Here is a 19,680-nt window from a genome sequence, read left to right as displayed (position 1 = left end):
CAAGCCAACATGAATCAGAAAAATAAAAGACCAGCTGATCTGTAGTGATTCGGTGCAAATTTCCCTCCATCCTTGTTTATTCATTCATATTTTCTTTTAAATTTTATATTCTTAGTCTTTTAAGCTTCATAGAACAAAAACTCAACTATATTATGATTTGAGGGCTTGCTATTACCTTTTTTTTTAAGACTGTATCCTCTATGCATGGATAGATAAAAGGTTGCCTTTAAAAAATTTTTATTATTTTTATTTTATGTGTATGCATGTATTGCCTGCATGTAGGTAAGTGCACCCGTGCCATGAAATGCCCGCAGAGGACAGAAGAGGCTGTCGGATCCCCTGGGACTGGAATTACAGACAGTTGTTAGCTGCCATGTGGGTGCTGGGATTTGAACCTGGGTCTTCTGCAAGAACAACCAGTGTTCTTAACTGCTGAGCCTTCTCTCCAGCCCCAAGGTTGTCCTTTTTAATTTAACTACAGGTTGTATGTGTTAACATTAACATGATTATATTGAAATTCGGCTCAATCTGGCTGCTGATAGAGCTCTGTGGGAGAGCCTTGTTTAGAAATCAGCTCACCTTCAAGGGGCATGACTGTAAAATCAATAAAATGGAAAAGAAAATACTGTTTTTCTTCTCTAGCTAAACTGAAATTTGTGGGTATGGTAGGCAATAGAAACAGAGTGTCCCAGGACTTTGAAGGGACAAAAATCAGCTAAAAGGCACCTGATTGCTATTTTTAAAATAGAGAATAGATACCAGAAAAGAATGTAACAAATCTGGTTACCCATGACCCAAATTAAACCATGTGACTATTTGCTCTTCATTTTCAAAATTAATTTTAAATGTGGAGCTAAAACTAGCTCTCCCTGTGTGCCAGCTCCCACCGTCCTTCCCAGATGTCAGCTCTGCCATGGATTCCGTGACATTCCATTTTAATTCACATTCATACAATAAACATGTAAAGCACAGTGCCTTTGAACATACAGAGAAATTCCTGGTTAGCAGTGTGTTCTGGACATGACAGACTGCTGCAGTCATGAACTCCCAGCGGCCAATGTTGCCTGCACAGCATTGCCAGCATGGAGGGACAAGGACTAAGGAGTCCCCACCATTAGCTGAGGACCTAATGACAGTCGATGGCTGCTAGGGAAGGAAGAGGCAGTTTTCTTTAAGGGGGCGTGTGTGTGTGTGGCCCCTGGTAGGTGGACCATGCTACAGTGTATGGTGCCCTACCCCTGAGTAAATGGGCAGCACAGACTGAGCTCAGTGAGTTATTTAAAAAATAAGGGACACAAAATTGGGAGTTAGAGAGGAGGAAATGAACAAGCGATGGAGGGTGAATCTGGGAGAAGTTGGGAGGATGGAGGGTGAATATGTGTCCTGTATGATATTTTCAAAGAATCAATAAATAGTCCATTAAAAAATCCTTGTGGCTGGAGAGACGGCTCAGTGGTTAAGACCACTGGCTGACTGCTCTTGCAGAGGACCTGGGCTCAAATCCCTGCACCTACATGGCAGTTAACACCCATCCATAACTCCAGTTCCAGGTGGATGCCCAAAGCCCTCTTCTGATCTCTGCAGACATTGCACAGCATGGGTGCAATCACACACATTACAGGCAATACACTCATATACATAAAATAAAAATAAATTAAAAATAAATACATGAATTCTTGTTTGTGTCTTCCTGTGTTCCATCACTTTTGTGAGAGTGGAAGGGTGAAGAAGTGTCTTCAGTTCTTTCTCACATTTTAACACACACACACACACACACACACACACACACACAATTCTTCCATAGAACAAACTAAAAACAGAAGAGAGAGCAGAAAGAAACAGAGGTAGCGAGGAAACAGAAACCACTGAGTGGTATCCTCAAGCATGCAGTCCGCATTGTATGTCATCTTTTATCTTTTCTTTTTAATCTATTTGGACATGTGTTCATATCACTCTTCAGATGACTGAATTAAGCATCAATATATTATAGTAATATTGAAAAATGCACCTACTAAGGCTTATTGGGCTGTTACCCATTGTTACCAATGTGAAACTAAGATGTTCTAAGAACTCAATCTATTACGAAAAGCATGACTAAATAGTTACTTTTCTCTCCCAAAGCCTTTCAGTTATCTATAGATGTTACATGTTAGAAACTATCAAGAATAGCATGTTAGGCAACCTCTGATGCATAACTCAACCAGTTCTTATGCTGAGTTCATGTGGATGAGTCTATTTGAGTGTATAGAAAAGGGTTATGAATTGAAAGAATTGCTAGTTTGATTTTTTTAAAAATCATTTTTCCAAAAAATAAACATGCACTAAAGAAACAGAACTCAGGTAATTTTAGACCTGGCTATGCCGTAATCTATGCGTACATGACATGCACTTAGATACTGGGTGGGTCAATGAATCCCTCAGAATTTCAGGTTCTTTCCCATCTGTTAATTCTCCTTAAAAGTAATTTATAGACAAAAATATTATTACCTACTGTATTACTTTTCTCATTGCTATAAGTAAATAGCTTGCTAGATGCAGCTTAGGGGAGGAAGTTTATTTTGGCTTATAGATCAAGGATTGCAGTCCATCATAGTGGAGAAGGCAGGATGGCTGGAGCGGGAGTGGCTAGTCATGCTGCTTCCACAAACTGAACACAGAGAACTGACAGAAAGGATCAGGTTATAAAACTACAAGACCCACCTCTAGTGGTTTATCCTCCAACAAAGCACCATCTCCTAAGGTTTTCAAAACAGAGCCACCAGCAGGGGCCCAGGTATTCAAACACATGAACCTATGGGGATGTCTTGCTTTCTTACCACATCTACCCAGCAATAGAATTCGATCACATGTAATCTATTCTTAAATTTATAAAAATAAATTTATTTACGTGTGTGTGTGTGTGCATGTGCGTGCATGCACACACATGTGCTGGCACAAGTATGTCATAATGTGCAGGTAGAGGTCAGAGGGCATTTCTGAGAAGTTCTGTCCTGCCACCTTGTGGGTGCTAGGAATCCAACTTGGGTTGTCAGGTATGTCTCAAATGCCTCTACTCCATGAACCATCTCCTTATCCCTAATTTTCTATTATAAACACCTGTCTTTAAATAATACTCTTAAACTTTCCTTTATGAAAAGCATTTTTCAATTTGAAATTTTAAAACTCATTCACCATTTCTGGGCAGGGAAAGATTGAGTGCCCTAGATGTACTATTGTACATCATGGGAGGATATTTCTTTTCATTTTGACTGAACTTTATCTCTCATATAATATGAAAACTTAGTTCAAAGAGGATTGTATCCAATATGTGAAAGTTGAAACAATTAAATTTTAATATTAGATTAGAAAATCACTTCTATGATTTGAGGGCTTAATATAGACTCTGAAAAACAGAACCAAAATAGCATTCTTCAGAAAGGAAAAGACTGAAAATTGGGCTTAATTAAAATTACAATAATTGTCATTGTCAGAAAGAAAAGCCAAGTTGAAGACAGAATATTTGCAATACACGTATTGAAGGAAGAACCTAATATCAAGAAAAATACCCAGCATGCCTAGAAATAAGCAAGGCCAAAAAAGGAGTCAATTAATAGAACTTGGAGAATTACTAGAAAGGAACATTAACTTTTCTCATGGAAATGACTAATGAACCTATGCAGAAATATTCTACACAGTGGTCATCAGGTATCTTTAAAATGAAAAATAAAACACTGATGGACCTGGATCATCACTGAGTCCTTTAAGTGACTCAGGATTTGGTGTTAAAAATTACATCTCTCAAGATCCACTCAACTCTTTGCCCCCTTTTCAGAGACAGACATACTTAGTGCTTTCACTTATTTATTTTTGTGTCTGTGTATATGTGTGAGTGTATGCTTAGTGGGAGGGGGACTGGGTGCCCACAGGGGCCAGAAGAAGGTCTGTGGATCACCTGGAGTTGGAGTTATAGGCAATTGTTAGATGCCATATGGGTGCTAGGAATTGATTTCAGGTACTATGGAAGAGCAGGAATCACTCCTAACTGCTGAGCCATCTCTTGAAGTCATGCAGCGATTTTAAAAAATATATATATTCTAGGAAGAAGGACTGGAGAGAGAGATGACTCAGCAGGTCAAGGGTTCTTCCTGCTCTTCCAATGGACCCAAGTTCTGTTCCAGACACTCAGATCAAGTGTCGGCCCTCGTAATGGTCTCATTATTGCCTGTACTGATACACTATAAACACAATCTTTATAAATAACTCATTCTTCAGGAGTCAGAAAAGTCCTTTGCCTTTAAGCAAACACAAGGCTTGTTATGCTGAGCACCGTTAAACTGTCTAAATTCCTATTGCATGGAATCTTAGACATGTTGCATGCAATCTGGCCAGTGCTGTAAGGTTTCAACAAATCTTGAAAACAAATGCCTAGTACCTAGCCGTGCCCTGGTATTAGCAATCCCCTAGTAAGACACACACTAGATTTATTTGTTAGTACTTCTTTGTACTTCTTCATGAATTGTGAACAGTTCTCTCAGAACCAGTCAGTTACAAATAACTCTGTTGCAAAGTTGTAACACAGACCCACTACATATATATTTAACCCAGAGATTCTTTTATTGACTTTTTCACTTCGTCTAATAGACCTTAAATTACTGTTGGTTAAAAATGGGAAAAATCTAATGTTACTAATGAACAATATTAGTCAAACGCAGCTTCTATGGGGACACACGATGAACATGTGGGCATACCAATGACAAAGTTGGTCTTGGAGGACGATTGTCCATACTGTTGTTCAATGTACTTTGGTTTATAGGTCACCATGCCAAATAGAGAATTGAACTGAATGATGCTTGCACACAAGTATAAAACATACACTGGATTTCCAAAAAGATTCTTCAGTGAAGGAAGAAAATCTGTAAGATAAAAAAATAAGAGTCTTTTAAGACAGTGTCACATGTGGTAGACAGTGAGTCCCAGAGCTACCATCTGGTCAGGTTCAAATCCAGACATATGTATATACTGGTTTTTGCAGGCAGATTATGTAGGAGCTGTGAGACGGGAACAGATTCCACCAGCTGAATAACCCCCTCATAATAACACTAGGAGTCCTAGGCTGGACATCAAGAACGTCTGTTATTGGGTCTCTTTCTTCAAACTTAGTTCATAGCCATCTCCCTTTAATGAGTATAGCTTAGTGTTGAAATGATTGTTGACCTTCTCTCTTACTCCTGTGATAATCAACCAATTCAAGAAGTTGAAGAATTTCTGTAAATGTAAATATTGGCTTACTTGACAAAGATGTGGGGGAACTTTCCCAGCCACCAGCTTCCACGAAGTGACTTCCTGAGAACACGCCTGGCCTTTGCCTGCCTCCCACTCAGACCCTTGATAAGCCATGCATTCAGACAGGGGCTCTCACTTGTTAAGAGGCTCTGAGGACTGCTGTCTCCCTCTTTTCTTTCACCCACACTATAGAACAGCCACTCTGAGGAGGGCACTGGTGTGTGACCCAGTAGAGAGTCATCCAAGGAAGATGACTGGGACTTCGGGTAATTCCCTTCCACGACTTCCTCAGTAAGAAAGGCTTTCCATCTCCATTTCTGCTTCCTAGGTCATTTCTCCATTTTTCTCTTGAACAAGAATGGGAGCAAAGTGCTCTTCAAAAATCTGCTCAGGTCTCAGTAGGAAGACTGAAAGTAACTCAAAAAAAAAAAATCAAGAAGAATCTGACTTACCTCTTGCCATTTCTACTATTTTTGCTTCTTCTCCATGGGGCATTGGGCAGTTAACAGGGTCATCTACAGGAAATGTGGACTTCTCAGAGGGTGAACTGGAGGCCTCTCTACTTTGGGGTCTTGGTAGATTCTTGGGTAAACACCAGAAAGGTAAGGCAGCAAGGAGACTCAGGAATCCTGCTATTAGATAACCAAGCCACCAGGCCCCGACCCACTGTGGATCCTTTGGCGTAATGGTTATGTGGTCTGAAAGACAGACGGGGTAGCACTAAGGAGCAAGTTCTGCAAGGATATGGTGTGAAATGGGTTACTTCAGAGAAAACAATTCTAGCAACAGCTCTACCGCACCATTAAAATCTAACAAGGCCGGGGAGGTTGCTCAGTGGTTAGTCCCTTGCCACACAAGGATGAGGACCAGAGTTCAAATCCCTAGAACCCACATAAATGTGGGTGAGCATGGTTGCTATCCTGTTATTCCAGCCTCCAAAAGTGGAGGCAGAGGATTCCCAGGGCAAACTGGCTAGCTACACTCGCAGTATCAGTGAGTTCTGGGTTTCATTGAGAGACCCTGCCTAATGAACAAGATGGAAGAGCAGGTCCTGACATCAACCTCAGGCCTCCATATGCATGCACACCTGTGTACACATACACAAACCTGTGTCGCATATATATGTACATATACCACACACATCAAAATGGAAAAAGAAAACTCTTAACAGTTCACACAGACTTTTTTCTAATCTCAAGGGAAGATGTTTCAGGAAGATGTTCTTCCGATCCCACGTGCTTCTTCTGTGCCTTAGGTTCAAAGAGCTTAGCATAAATATTGTGAGGGATTCACGACTTTAAAACTGTGCTCTGGAGTCCTGGTGGAAAGCAGGCAGCAAAAGAGCCACTGGGATCCAGGGAGAGGCAGGAAGGAGGGAAACCCCACAGCCAGCTGCTCCCTGTCGAGAACACTTTGATTTATATATAGAATGTCTAAGATTTTATTCAAAGTAGGATGCCTCAGCTCGACAGTCCAAATCTGGTATAAACTTCTCACTACAGAGCAAGTGAGTTTAAGACTCGCTGAGGTTAAATCAGTAGGATGTTATTTATTACACACTGGTTAACTCCTCCAACCGTTGTGGTCTGAGGCAAACTTTCTATATGCAAATGAAATTTCAGTCTTGCTCACAAACATTTTACTTTTCTCACTTAACTCAAAAGGAAATTGGACTTTTTAAAATCAAGCTGGTGAGATGGCTCAGTGGTTAAGAGCACTGACTGTTCTTGCAGAACACCTGGGTTCGAATCCCAGCACCCACATGGCAGCTAACAACCATCTGTAACTCCAGTTCTAGGGAATCCAATGCCCTTTTCTGTTCTCTGTGGGTCCTGCACGACATGGGTGCACTTACATGCATGCAGGCATAAAAACTTTTTTTTTTTTCTTCTAATTGCTTTGGGTCTTTTTTTTTTTTTAATTTCTTTGTGTTTTTTTTTTTTTTTAAGAAAAAAAAATTGCATCTATATATACCAGATACATCTCACACTCATGGAGACAATTTAGTAGTCGCAGTAAAGAGAGAGAGAGAGAGAGAGAGAGAGAGAGAGAGAGAGAGAGAGAAGTCAGCAAGAGTAGGAGAGACCGGAGAGAGAAGGCAGGAGGAGAGAGGTTTGGCTGCCAAGGACTTTCAATCCTAGGTGTTTCTGGCCACTTTTCAAATGAATTATCAGTTGATGTCACTGTAATAAATGTTGACGCACCTGGAGCAGTAAGAGCCAAGAGTGGACAAAGCTTTCAGTCTGAACTGGACAGGATGCATGTGAATCACAAACCCCAGGAGAAAGCAGATCTGTCTCAACAACAAACCTCAGGTCATCCTGTCTTAACCACCGCCTGTTTTTCCACGTTCATGACACGTCAATGCATAGTCCATAGATTATAAAATACGACACTCATAAAGTATTAAAGACAAAATTCACAATTGTTCACACTGATCACAATTTAAAATGTAATAGTAATTAAAATGAATGGATAAATAAAAATAAATTCAGGCAGGTGAGCTGGCTAACTGGATGAAGGAACCCGCCACCAAGCCTGAGGATCTGAGTTCCATTCTGGAACCCACATGGTAGAAGGAGAAACCCAACTCCTTCAAGTTGTCTTCTGACTTCCACACGTGAATCACACACACACACACACACACACACACACACACACACACACACGATGAAATAAATAAAATGCATTAAAAATAAATTATGAATCTACTTACCTAGGTTTACAAAGCCAATGTCAACATACAGTTTGGCGCATAATGAGCCTAAGAGGAAGCCAAAAATGGGCCCTATAATTGCCACCGTCTGCACACACCCTGTACAAAAAACAAATCAAAATAAAACACATAAAGAGGGGAAATAGAGAGAGAGAGAGGGAAAAAGCTGCCATTTGGTTTTGCTTTGATTAAAAAAAGTAAAATGTTAAAAAATATAAGTGAGATCTAGTTAGAAGCTGCAAAATATTTCAACATCTCACATGTGTATGTTTTAATTGGTCAAATTTTCAGCTGCACTAAAGCAGGAAATAACTCCTTCTCTATTTGGAGTACAGAATCAACACTTTTAACATCAATCAGCTCATAGAAAATAACACCAAGACTCTGACAAAGTTAATTTCCAAAAACAGTAAACTTTAGTTCTGACAGTTAGATCCACTGTTACAAATTAGAACTAGGAGGCTAGAGAGATGGCTCAGCAGTTAAGAACATCTTGTTGTTCTTCCAGACGACCTGGGTTCAATTCCCAGCACCCACATGAGGGCTAGCAACAACTTGTAACTCCAGTTTCAAAGGATCTGATCCCCTTTTCTGGCCTCTGTGGGCAATGCAAGCACATGGTGCACTTACACACATGCAGACAAAACACCCATACACATAAAACAAAAATAATTTTAAAAAAATTAGAACTAAAGCCAGGTGCGGTGGGACAGTCTTACAATTTGAGCACTTGGGAGGTGGAGGAAGGAGGCAGGAGCTGTATGAGACACTATCTCAACATCAGACAACAAAACTGGAGTTTTACCGATTGTGACAGTCTTCCAAAAATGCTTTATGCTCAGTTAAGTGTTAAGTTCTGTTTTGACATGAAAATGGATTTTTTTGCTCCTTCATTCACAAGAAGCTGTTCTCATCAGCAGATCCTCAGTACAGATCTCTGGAAAGCAAGTAGCAAAGTAGGCTAGACTACCAGGAATAGGGCAAGTGCCTTCTGGAGAGCTCATGACCAGCCAGCACAGGATGAGCAGGTAAAAGGAACAGGTTACCCAAAGAGCATGTCTAGGAAGCAGAGACACAGCCCTTCCCTGTTAAGCATCCCCACTGGCCCTCCGTTTCAACACACTTGTTCCTGGGTAATGAAATGGATTGGGCATGAGGAACCGTGGTTCCCTGCTCTCTTTCAGAGCAGAAGATAGCTCAGGACAAGGGATAGGCTCTAAGCTCCCTCCAGAAGACCAGAATGCCTACCTACAAGTGCCAAGATAATTGCCATGGAGTTCCAGGTTAGGGTTGTGATTTATGCTACAGTAGTCCCTCAGAATGAGAGCCTGGTGCTCATTTGAGCCTGCTTGAGTATGTGCAGGATACCTTTGAGTTCCGTGGTGCATAGCTAGAAACCTAGTGGTCTTTGATGTAGCCCTTTCCTCTTACACATTCCCCTCCATCCCTAAAGGCTATGCCTTCAAAATTACAAAGCTCCAAGAAATCCAGACTGATAACACACCATGCACCACACATTATAGTCATCTTGTATCCATAATTTCTAGATGAATTTTAGGACACAAGAGCTAGCATTAAATGTTGCTTGATTGCATCTGACGTTAAGAGTTTGCTTCTGGCTGGGTGTGGTGGTTCACATGTTTAATCCCAGCACTCACGAGGCAGAGGCGGGAGGATCTCAGTAGGTCTGAGGCCAACGTGATCTATGATATAGTGAGCCCATGCCAACCAGGACTATATAGTGAGACCTTGTTTCAAAAACCCCAAGCTGAAGAGCTATTGGCAATTGACGGTTGCTGGAAGGAGAGTCAGTTTTCTTTAAGAGTGTCCCCTGGTAGTGGAGCATACTCCAGTGGATGGTCACACACCCAAGAGTATATGGGTAGCACAAATTGGGCTTGATGGGTTTAAAAAGAAAAGAACACACAGTGGAGTGAGTAGGGAAGGAGGGTAAGATTTAGGAGGAGTTGGGAACAGGGGAAGTAGCCAAATACAAGGTATAAAAGTCTAAAGGAATTAATGTAAATCAAAATTAAGAGCTTTCTTATATTGTTTCATGTGGAAGATTCCATACTCGTCTGTAGACTTTGGTGACAACAGTGACTTATCTGTCCTCTGAGACCTGATCTAGACATAGGGGAGCCTCGAGTCTTGGGAGCCGATCTATAGATGGGGTAGACTTGAGTCTTGTTAACATCCTTTTGAAATTTTTCATGCATTTATACCTGGTGTCAAGATCCCAGAATTCAGGACTAGAGAGATGGCTCAGTGGTTAAGAGCACTGCTGCTCTTGCAGAGGACCTAGGTTCAATTCCCAGCACCTGCACGGCCGCTAACAACCATCCATAACTCCAGTTGCAGGGAATCTGATGCCATCTTCTGGCTTCTGTGGCACTGTCCATATGTGGTACTCTTACGTATATGCAGCCAAAACACACATACACATAAATTTTTTAAAAAATAATGAATAAATAAATAAATAACATTTTAATATTTATTATTAATTAATCTATTTTAGTCTTTTTGAGACAGGTTCCCCTTGTGGCCCAGCTGATCTGGAACTCACTATGAAGACTAGGCTGGCCTCTATCTCACAGAGATCTGCCTGTCTCTGCCTCCAGAGTGCTAGAATTAAAGGCAAGTGCCAGCATGCCCAAGTTTAAAATACATTTTAAAAAACCCCAGAATTCCTTCTTGCCTATCTTAATCTAGGAAAGCAAAAAAAAAAATTTTTTAAATACTCATGAATTACAAAATGCAAGGGAGTTTCTAGGGTTGGAGAAAGAAGTTTGTGTGTCTGTGTGTGTCACATATTATAAATGCTTAGTTGGTCTACTAACTGATCGTTGCAATCTGAATCTCAGAGGCTCCTTTCCCCAGGTCCTGTGTCATTGCAGTTGAGTTAATAGCTGTTTTCTTTTATTCCAGTGTTCTTTCTCTAATGCAATAGATCCTGATTTATGAAGTGTCTTCCACACCCAAACCCTTTGCTTGCACCTCAGGAATGTGTCAGCTGAATGAAGGAGTGGGCATTGAGTTCTGGAACCTTCCATACTCGATTTGGTAGAGATGGAAGGGAGCAGACCAGGCATCCTGCTTCCCATGTTGAATGAGGTGGGCATTACCAATGTAGAAAGCCGCGTTGTCTTCACTGGCGAAGTCGTCCAGATAGGCGATGCCCAGCGGTTGAATGGGAGTCTCCCCTAATCCGCGAAGAAGGTTTCCCAGGAACACATAAACCCACATGGAAGAGCCGGCGTCCCCCTCACATTCTTGAAAGAAAAGCATACAAGAGTGCTGATGGTAGCTCATGGTGGAAGGCGAATATTTATTTTGCATTTTTACAGTCTGCCCTAAGGTTGAATTTGAATGTAGAATTGAAATCAACCATAGTCTTAATGTAAGAGCCTAGATCAACTCAGAAAATGTTTTGTGGCTTTGATCTCCTGTGCAGATAAATTCCCCGGAGACCTCATCCCCTGATGCTTGCCTCCTCCCGTACCCACCATTTCTTATTTTTCTGTCTTTGACTCTCTACCCTCCGGGGAACACTCAGTATGCCACCTTCAACCATAGTCTTAATGTAAGAGCCTAGATCAACTCAGAAAATGTTTTGTGACTTCGATCTCCTGTGCAGATAAATTCCCCGGAGATCTGATCCCCTGATGCTTGCCTCCTCCCGTACCCACCGTTTCTTATTTTTCTGTCTTTGACTCTCTACCCTCCAGAACACTCAGTATGCCACCCGGGGAGTACACGTCATAACAAAGGCCTCCCCTGGATTTCCACACTTTTCAGTTTCTCAGCAGAAATCACAACTAAGTTTTATTGTTGACAACTTCTGTCTGAATGCAAAATTGTATGTGACAGATACTGTGGCACTGGGTGGCGTTGCCCACAATTGTCTTTGGTAGTGATCAGCCATTTTTAGGGTTTTGAAAACAACATAAAATGTATCTGAACTATCTATATTCTTTAGCTTCCGTTCACATCTCACATCTTTTGAACAATTTTGGAACAATATTTTTGAAGTGGAATCTAATACTGTTTTAAGATACATTAATAAAAGTCGTGTCATAATGTGACCATTTGAAATAGGACAGTTACCTCATTAATATAATTGAAAGATCTCTTTACAGAGCTCAGCCACTCTAATAAAATCGAGGGTGTAAACCACCACTTCTAAATGCTCCTTCCCAGTCACAGGCAGGTCTAAGTGGTTCTCAGGTATTTAAATTTTTTTTTTTTATTTTATGTATATGCATGTATTGCCTGCACATAGGTAAGTGCATCTGTGTCCTGCAATGCCCACAGAGGACAGAAGAGGCTGTCGGAGCCCCTGGAACTGGAGTTACAGACAGTTGCTAGCTGCCATGTGGGTGCTGGGATTCGAACCTGGGTCTTCTGCAAGAACAGTCAGTGTTCTTAATGACTGAGCCATCTCTCCAAACAGTCCTATGAGGTGGGAGTTATTTTCACCCACTCATAACCCTGAAGGTAACTTTGATTTGAAGTGTAGGTTATGAAGAACTGAGGTGCACACCTTTGGATAAGACTATGTAACAGAAAAGAAGACTGGGGCTGCTGCAGAGATGGCTTAGGGGTCAAGAGGGCTTGTACTCTTGCAGAGGAGTGGAGTTTGGTTCCCAGCATCCATGTTGGGCCTCTCACAACCACCTGTAACTCCAGTTCTAACTTCTGGTCTCTGCAGATATCCATACACGCTCACGTGCACATGCGCGCACACGCACACACACACACACACACACACACACACACACACACAATAAAGATATATAAATTTTACAAAGAAACTTTTTGGTTGGTTCCTTATCTTTCCATGGACCTAAATTAAATGTATTGCTTATATTACATTAAGAGAGTCTCTAGATTATTATCGGTCACCATTTACTCTCTTCTTTCCTTCTAGAATGTTTTTCATCTCTTGAGGGATCAGAGAAATTTTACTTTTGAAAAAGATTTTATTTTATTTCATTTTTAACGTGTGTATATGTGTGTGGGTTTGTGTACACAAGTTGTGGTGCCCACAGATGTCAGAGACATTGGATCACGGAGAGCTGGAGTTACAGGTGGTTGTGAGCCACTTGACATGGGTGCTGGGAAATGAACTCGGGTCCTCTGCAATAGCCATGACCCTCTGAGTCGTCTCTCCAGCCCCTGGTTCTACGCTTTGTTACCACCCATCCTCTCACTGCCTGCCCATGTCCAAAAAGATTTATTTTCTTATGTGTGTTTGAGAGTTTTGCCTGCATGTGTGTCTGTGCACCATGTGCATGCCTGGTGCCCACAGAAGCTACAAGAGGGTGTCGGATCTTCTGGAACTGGAATTCAGATGGCTGTCAGCTGTCATGTGGGTGCTGGGAGTTGAATCCAGGTCCTCTGGAAGAGCAGTCAGTGCTTTTAACCACTGAGCCACCTGTCTAGCCTGATCCACATTTTTCACTCTTTATGCCTTCTCCTCATTCAAATGGCAAGAGCTTCAGTGTTCACTACCCAGAGAAGAGATATCTCAACAGAAACTATTACTAAACAATATGAGGAGGGTGAAAGAGCTTCATAGAGTAGATGAAGGATTTGGTTGGAGAACAGATATATGCAAGGCAGACTTCCAGGCTGCCTGTATAGATATCCCTTCCCTGCCTTAGGAGGGAGAAGCTGAGGGTGATGGGGAGGGAAAGTGGAGCACAGCAATGATGAAGGGGAAAGAACAAAGGACACTTACTTGCCTGGGTAGCTGGCACCTAGGGAGCTAGCAAGACCCCGGATACAAAATAGCTGCACAGACAGCCTAGTTCAGCATTCCTGCATCTCACTTTCTCATAGAGTCCTCATGGAGTCGCCCATGCCCAAAGGTTACAGAAATTTCCATGTTCCTGATGTAGTTCAGACATGGCATTGCTGTGCCACATGGCAGGCTGGACAGCTGACTCAGTCCTCCTCATTTTAACTCATGTGGAAAGGAAGGTTACTTCCCTGCATCCAAGACGGTCATCTCTGTACACCTCTGTAGCTGCTGTGCTAACAGGGGCATGAATTGTGCTGGAGAGATGGTCCAATTGTTAAAAATGCATGCTATAATTCCAGAGGACCCACGTTCATTTCCCAGCACCTACACTGGATGGCTCACAGCTGCCTACAACTTCAAGTCCTGGAGCTCTGATTCATTCTTCTGGCCTCTGTGGGTATCTTACCTGCACATGGTACACACATACTTACACAGGTGCACACTCACTCACTCTCTCACACACACACACACATAAAAAGTCTTTTAGAAGGGCATGAGCAGGCACATGAGATGACCCCTTGGTGACCTTTTATATGACAGTCACTGTGGCCAGAGGGATCTTAGATACCTAAGATGACAGAGGACTCATAACACCAAGAACTGTCCCCTAACTATTATGAAAGCTTCACAGAATGTCAGCCAACCCCAAAGAATAGAAAAGAGATTAGGGACAAAACTGAGCTTAGGTTTTACTTATGTAGTTGCAAAAGGGATGAAGAAGAAATTAAATGTACCCATGGGGAAAATTATATTTCTTTCTTATCTGACCATTAGACTGAAATTTCTGTTTGTTAAACTACTTTTATTCAGAACCACTGGCAGATCTTTCTAGTGACCAGCAATTAGTGGTTCTTTTCATAAAGTTTGAACATCAGCATATTTTATTGAGATATCATACTTCTTTATATTATAGGAATTGTGTGTGTGTTATATGCACATAAACATGTGAGTGCATGTGACCCATGCCCAGGCACATGAAGAGGCCAGAGCAGGATGCTGGGTGACTCTTTTTTTCTCACGCTCCACCTCATTTTCCTGAGACATGATTTCTTGATGAACTAGAAGTTCACCATTTCAGCTAGGCTGGCTTTCCTAGTGATCTCTCAGAATCTACCTGTCTCTCCCCCAATGTTGAGACTATGGGTAAACATAGCTATGGCTAGGACTTTGCATAGGTGCTAGGGATTTGAACTCAGGTCCTCATGCTTGCAAAGCAAGTGCTCTTAGCCACTGAGCCATCTCCCCAGCACTGTTATAATTTTTGTCACTTTACTATCTGAAGTAACAAAGCTTCTGAGAGAAAAAAATCAGTATTTCATACTGAAGCAGATATAAAAGTTTAAAGGCTACTTTGCTTAGTCGAGTCATTTTTTAAAAATCATCTTACCATTTATTTTGCTTTGTGACTTTTCCATGGCTGAGATAGGTAACTGAGTGCTTGACTCTAGGTGACACGGAGAGATGCTAGGAGTAGAGTTCGAGGAAGGAAAATACCTCTCATACTTGTACCTGCACAGAAAGAATGCTTTCATTATACACTTACTGGCATCGTGCTAAAATGTAGGTATGCTTCTCTCGTCATCAGGGAATCGGGTTGGATTTGCAGTTTCCTTTGAATCAGAATCACCAAACCAAACCAGCATTGAGCAGTTTACCTCACAGACAGCCAGAAGATGTGCTTCATGGCCTCTCGTGCCTCTCTTGAGCCCATTCACGACACAGTGAAAGAAAATACAAGCAAGAATTATCCATACAGGTTCATTTTAGTAGGAGAAATGACTCTATATCACCTACTCCCTTAGTGAAAAAAGCATCTAACACTTGATGAAAATCAAGGATTTCTCCATGTCACAGGAAAATCAATAATGTGATAGCTTGTGGCCATTAGCACGTTAGAGCTATAAATTTAGCAGAACAATCACAAGGAAGATTCCAAATGATAAGATGCTTGGCTTCATGAAACATTTTCCCAGCGGGAATTCTTTTTTCTTTACAAGTTTTTAATCTGGATTCAGATTATTTCAAGTCCCCACATTCCTAAATTTCTACAGTTTATGTTGAGACTGAGTTGCCTTGGCTGACCACGAACTCACCATGGCCTACCCATCTAGCCTTGCTCTTGATCTCCTGTGATCCTCCTGCCTCAGCAGCTGGAGTGGCTAGGATTACATGTCTGTGCCATCAGGTCCACTTAATGTGAACACACCTTTTATTCTCAGTGCTAGGGATTGAACCTAGAGCCTCCTGCCGGCAGGCAAGTGCTTAACTGCTGAGCCACAGCCCCAAGTTCAAACGTTCTCCAGTTTCAGGCTTTACTTTTTAATGGCATTCCAATTCTGCTTAGTGCAATCTTTACTCCAGCATATGAAATTCTATGGTACCTTCGAATTTTCCTTTATTCCAAGCCTGTTTTATCAGAGTTAGTTTTCTACATAGTAGCGGTGAAACTTGGAAAACTAACCCGCTGTGCTAGGGAGACAGTTCAGACGGTAAAGTACCTTCTGCACAAGCAGACCCGAGTTCAGATCCGTAGCACTCAAGTGAAAGCAGGGTGCGATAGTGTGCATCTGTCACCCCAACACTGGGGCGGCAGCCACAACGCATCCCTGGAGCTCCTTGGCCACTAACCTATCACAACAGATGAACTCCAGGTTCTGAAAAAGACTCTTAAAAAATAAGGTGGCGAGTAGTGGAGGAGGACACCTGATATCAGCTTTCAGCCTCCATGTGGCCCTGCGCTCAGACATGTCAACACCCACATGAACACATACATACAACCCTTTCCCATACAAAAACATGCACAAACTCCCCAAAAGTTGGATCTCCCCCTTCCCTTGCTCCCCACTCCCCAAGTGTCTTCCTCTCAGGGAATTTAAAGTCCTGACAATTGTTCTGAACCTTATACCTCAAGCAGAGGCAGGGCAGCTCAGCCCTCAGCCTGGAGCTAATAAGTCGGTCTACGTTTTACTGAGAAACTCTAAGGCCCAGCAGAGTTTGAGACACAAGCTCCACACATCCCCCACCCCACTCACTCCTCAGTGTTCATCTTTTCTGCTTCCCTTTGTCCACATCAAAACCTTTTCTCAGTCATCTAATACCAGACCCCCTCCACTTCGAGAAGGCTGTGTTCTTGATTTGTTTAGACTGGAAGTCTCCCTGATTCTCAGGTACCTGCATGGCTTCTTCAGATGTGAGCTGTTCCTAGAATACCCTACCCCTTAAGTGCCTTCATTAGGATGGATGAAGATAGATATAGATAGATAGATAGATCTTAACATGAATATATATATATACACACATATATTGTTCTAGCTAGCTTTTTTGGTTGCTGTGATAAATACCATGATCAAAAGAAATTATGGAGAAGAAAAGATTTGCTTACACTTCTGGGTCACAACCCATCATTGATTGAGGGCAGTCAGGGCAGGAGCCATAAGGATGGCTGCTTACTGGTTCGCTTTCTGCCTCATTCTCGGCTAGCTTTCTTCTACAGTCCAGGGCCACCTATCTATGCTGGGCCCTCCCACATCAATCATCAATCAAGACAATCTCTCATAGATATGGCCACAGACCAATCTGATCTGGGAAATCCTTCAGCCGAGGTTCCCTCTTCCCACATAACTTTACATTGTGTCAAGCTGACAATATAAACTAACCAACTCAGCTTGCACAGCAAGTACTCAGAGATCTCTCAGGCACCATTCCTTTGGGCTCTACCACTGTTCAGTACACTATGGTGCTCTGTATTTATTTTTCCCTCTCCTAAGATCCTTGAGTGCAGGGAGTTCTTACCACTCTTTTATCCCCAATGTCTGAAACAATGATCAGTATAGATTGGTACAGAACTATACTGTGTCAATACCAGTATGGATGAGGTAGATGACACAACAGATCAAAAGCTAGACTCGCCCAGCTTGGGGGAGGCCCTTCAAAATTATCATCTATGACTAAAAAGCTTTGTTGAGCACCAAAGGCATTTCTTCTAGGAACACAGAACATAACATCCTTTTAGGGGAAAATGTTATGTTGACAGTAAGACCATGACTAGTAAAGTATGCTGTGAGAAGTTGAAAAGAATTTGTACTAATCTTTAGTAGGTAGCCAGCTTTGTGTAGGGAGGTGCTCTGTGTGTTTTCATTTTGATTTCTTTTCTCATGGAGACAGCCCCATTCTCTGACATAGTATGTGGCAAGTGGCAGACACTAAATCATGAACAAATGAATATATCATCTAAGTGTTTTGCTTGCATGTAAGTAAGTGCACCGTGTGTCTTCAACGCCTGCAGAGGCTAGAAGGTGTCGAATCCCTTGGAACTGGAGTTATGGACTATTCATTGCCACATGTAGTTCCTGGTATTCAAACCTGGGTCTTTTAGAAGAGCAACCAGTGCTCTTAACATATGAGTGATTCTCCAGCCTGTGAATACATCATTTCATTGAACTAAGGTGGTGAACACGGATCTAAATCCGTTTCCCTTGGTATCTTTTGTCGGCATTTGCCTAGGAGACTTTCCCACCTCTAAGATACACTCCTGAATTTCATGTGCTGATATTCTACATTTATCATTGACATGAAGTAATAAGATGGGTCAATTGACTACAACACCTTTACGACAAAACCATTGCTGATCACTTTGGAACCCCAGCATAACAACAGGCAATTGCAGTAACACAACTACCATGTATGTCAGAAATCTTGAACATTTTATCTGTATTTTACACATTTAAAATTGGCACAATATTATAAGCTAGATATTTTTAATATCCATTTTAAGATGCAGAAACTGAAGACTAGAAATGCTAAATAACAGGATCAAATGTTTGTTACTTACCTCGTTCTTTCATGACCAATTTGACACCCATGTGCATTTACTACACAGTATGATCATTTGTTTTTATATTAATATTTTGCCTTTATAGCTGACTGAAAGTGTTTGACTGAATATGTTAGTAAAAATCCTCTTCAGTATTGTTAACATTAATGCAGAGAAACATAACAGATTTTATAGATTATTGTCACTGGTAAGAATATAAAAATGTTCTACAATTTTCCCCAAAGGGGCTATAATAATAGGATGTAAGGTTCTCATGGCATAAGCATCAACTTAAATAATAAATTGTCATTATGAAAAGAGCGAGGCATGGCAATTAAGATCTATAATTCCAGCACTCAGGAGGCCGAGGTTGAAGATTGTTGAGTTCAAGGCCGTTATGGGCTAGCCAGTGAGTTAAGTATCCTCCCAGCCAGAGCTACATAGCAAGAGCCCGTCTTATAAAAACAAAACAAAAGCAGAGTCAGAAAAAGGGGGAGAATTGCTAGTGTGGAGTAAACCTACAAAAGATGGCTGCTTCAGACTTACTTTTCCATGAAGAACTGGGGCACTGCGATGAGCAGGGTTCCGACTCCCATCACAAGGCTTCCTGCTCCTATTATTTTTGGTCTGTGAAGTTTGGCTCCAAAGTAGCTGACAAATGTTATAACCAGGAGATTCCCTTTGAGGGGGAAGAATCAATCGTTCATGATTGGGTTAGAGAACTTAGTTGATTAGCAGTATTGCTACATGAATGAATTTATACAGACTTAGCAGCTTTTCCATGAAACTATGTCCCCAACCTTCGTCATCAGGTCCCTTTCTTCATTGTGAGCTAAGCTGATTTTTTTTTTTTTTTTTCGGTCTTTTTGAGACAGGGCTCCCAGCTGTCCTGGAACTCACTATGTAGACCAGGCTGGCCTTGAACTCACAGAGATCCGCCTGCCTCTGCCTCCCTCCCGAGTGCTGGGATTAAAGGCGTGCGCCACCACGCCTGGCATTAAGCTGACTTTTAAAAATATCTTCAGATTTATTACTTGCTCTAATTAGCTTTATGTTGCTGTGATAAAACACTGACTTCAATTT

General features: G+C 41.7%; 1 protein-coding gene across 1 annotated transcript in view; it reads right to left on the bottom strand.

Moving 5' to 3' along the window:
* The window catches only part of Slco1c1 (solute carrier organic anion transporter family member 1C1), a 52,354-nt gene that overhangs the window by 21,345 nt on the left and 11,329 nt on the right, over nt 1-19,680 (bottom strand). Inside the window, exons 5-10 of the mRNA XM_008851589.1 lie at nt 19,144-19,276; nt 15,172-15,293; nt 11,104-11,250; nt 7,979-8,077; nt 5,715-5,960; nt 4,728-4,892 (exon numbers count right to left, since the gene is read on the bottom strand). Of these exons, the coding sequence (XP_008849811.1) occupies nt 4,728-4,892; nt 5,715-5,960; nt 7,979-8,077; nt 11,104-11,250; nt 15,172-15,293; nt 19,144-19,276 (912 nt within the window). The remainder of the gene's footprint in view (nt 1-4,727; nt 4,893-5,714; nt 5,961-7,978; nt 8,078-11,103; nt 11,251-15,171; nt 15,294-19,143; nt 19,277-19,680) is intronic.

The sequence above is a fragment of the Nannospalax galili genome, unplaced genomic scaffold (assembly GCF_000622305.1).
Source record: "Nannospalax galili isolate Female #2095 unplaced genomic scaffold, S.galili_v1.0 scaffold1086, whole genome shotgun sequence".
NCBI lineage: Eukaryota > Metazoa > Chordata > Mammalia > Rodentia > Spalacidae > Nannospalax > Nannospalax galili.
Note: the sequence above shows the minus strand (reverse complement) of the source record. Positions and strands in the feature narration are given on the sequence as shown.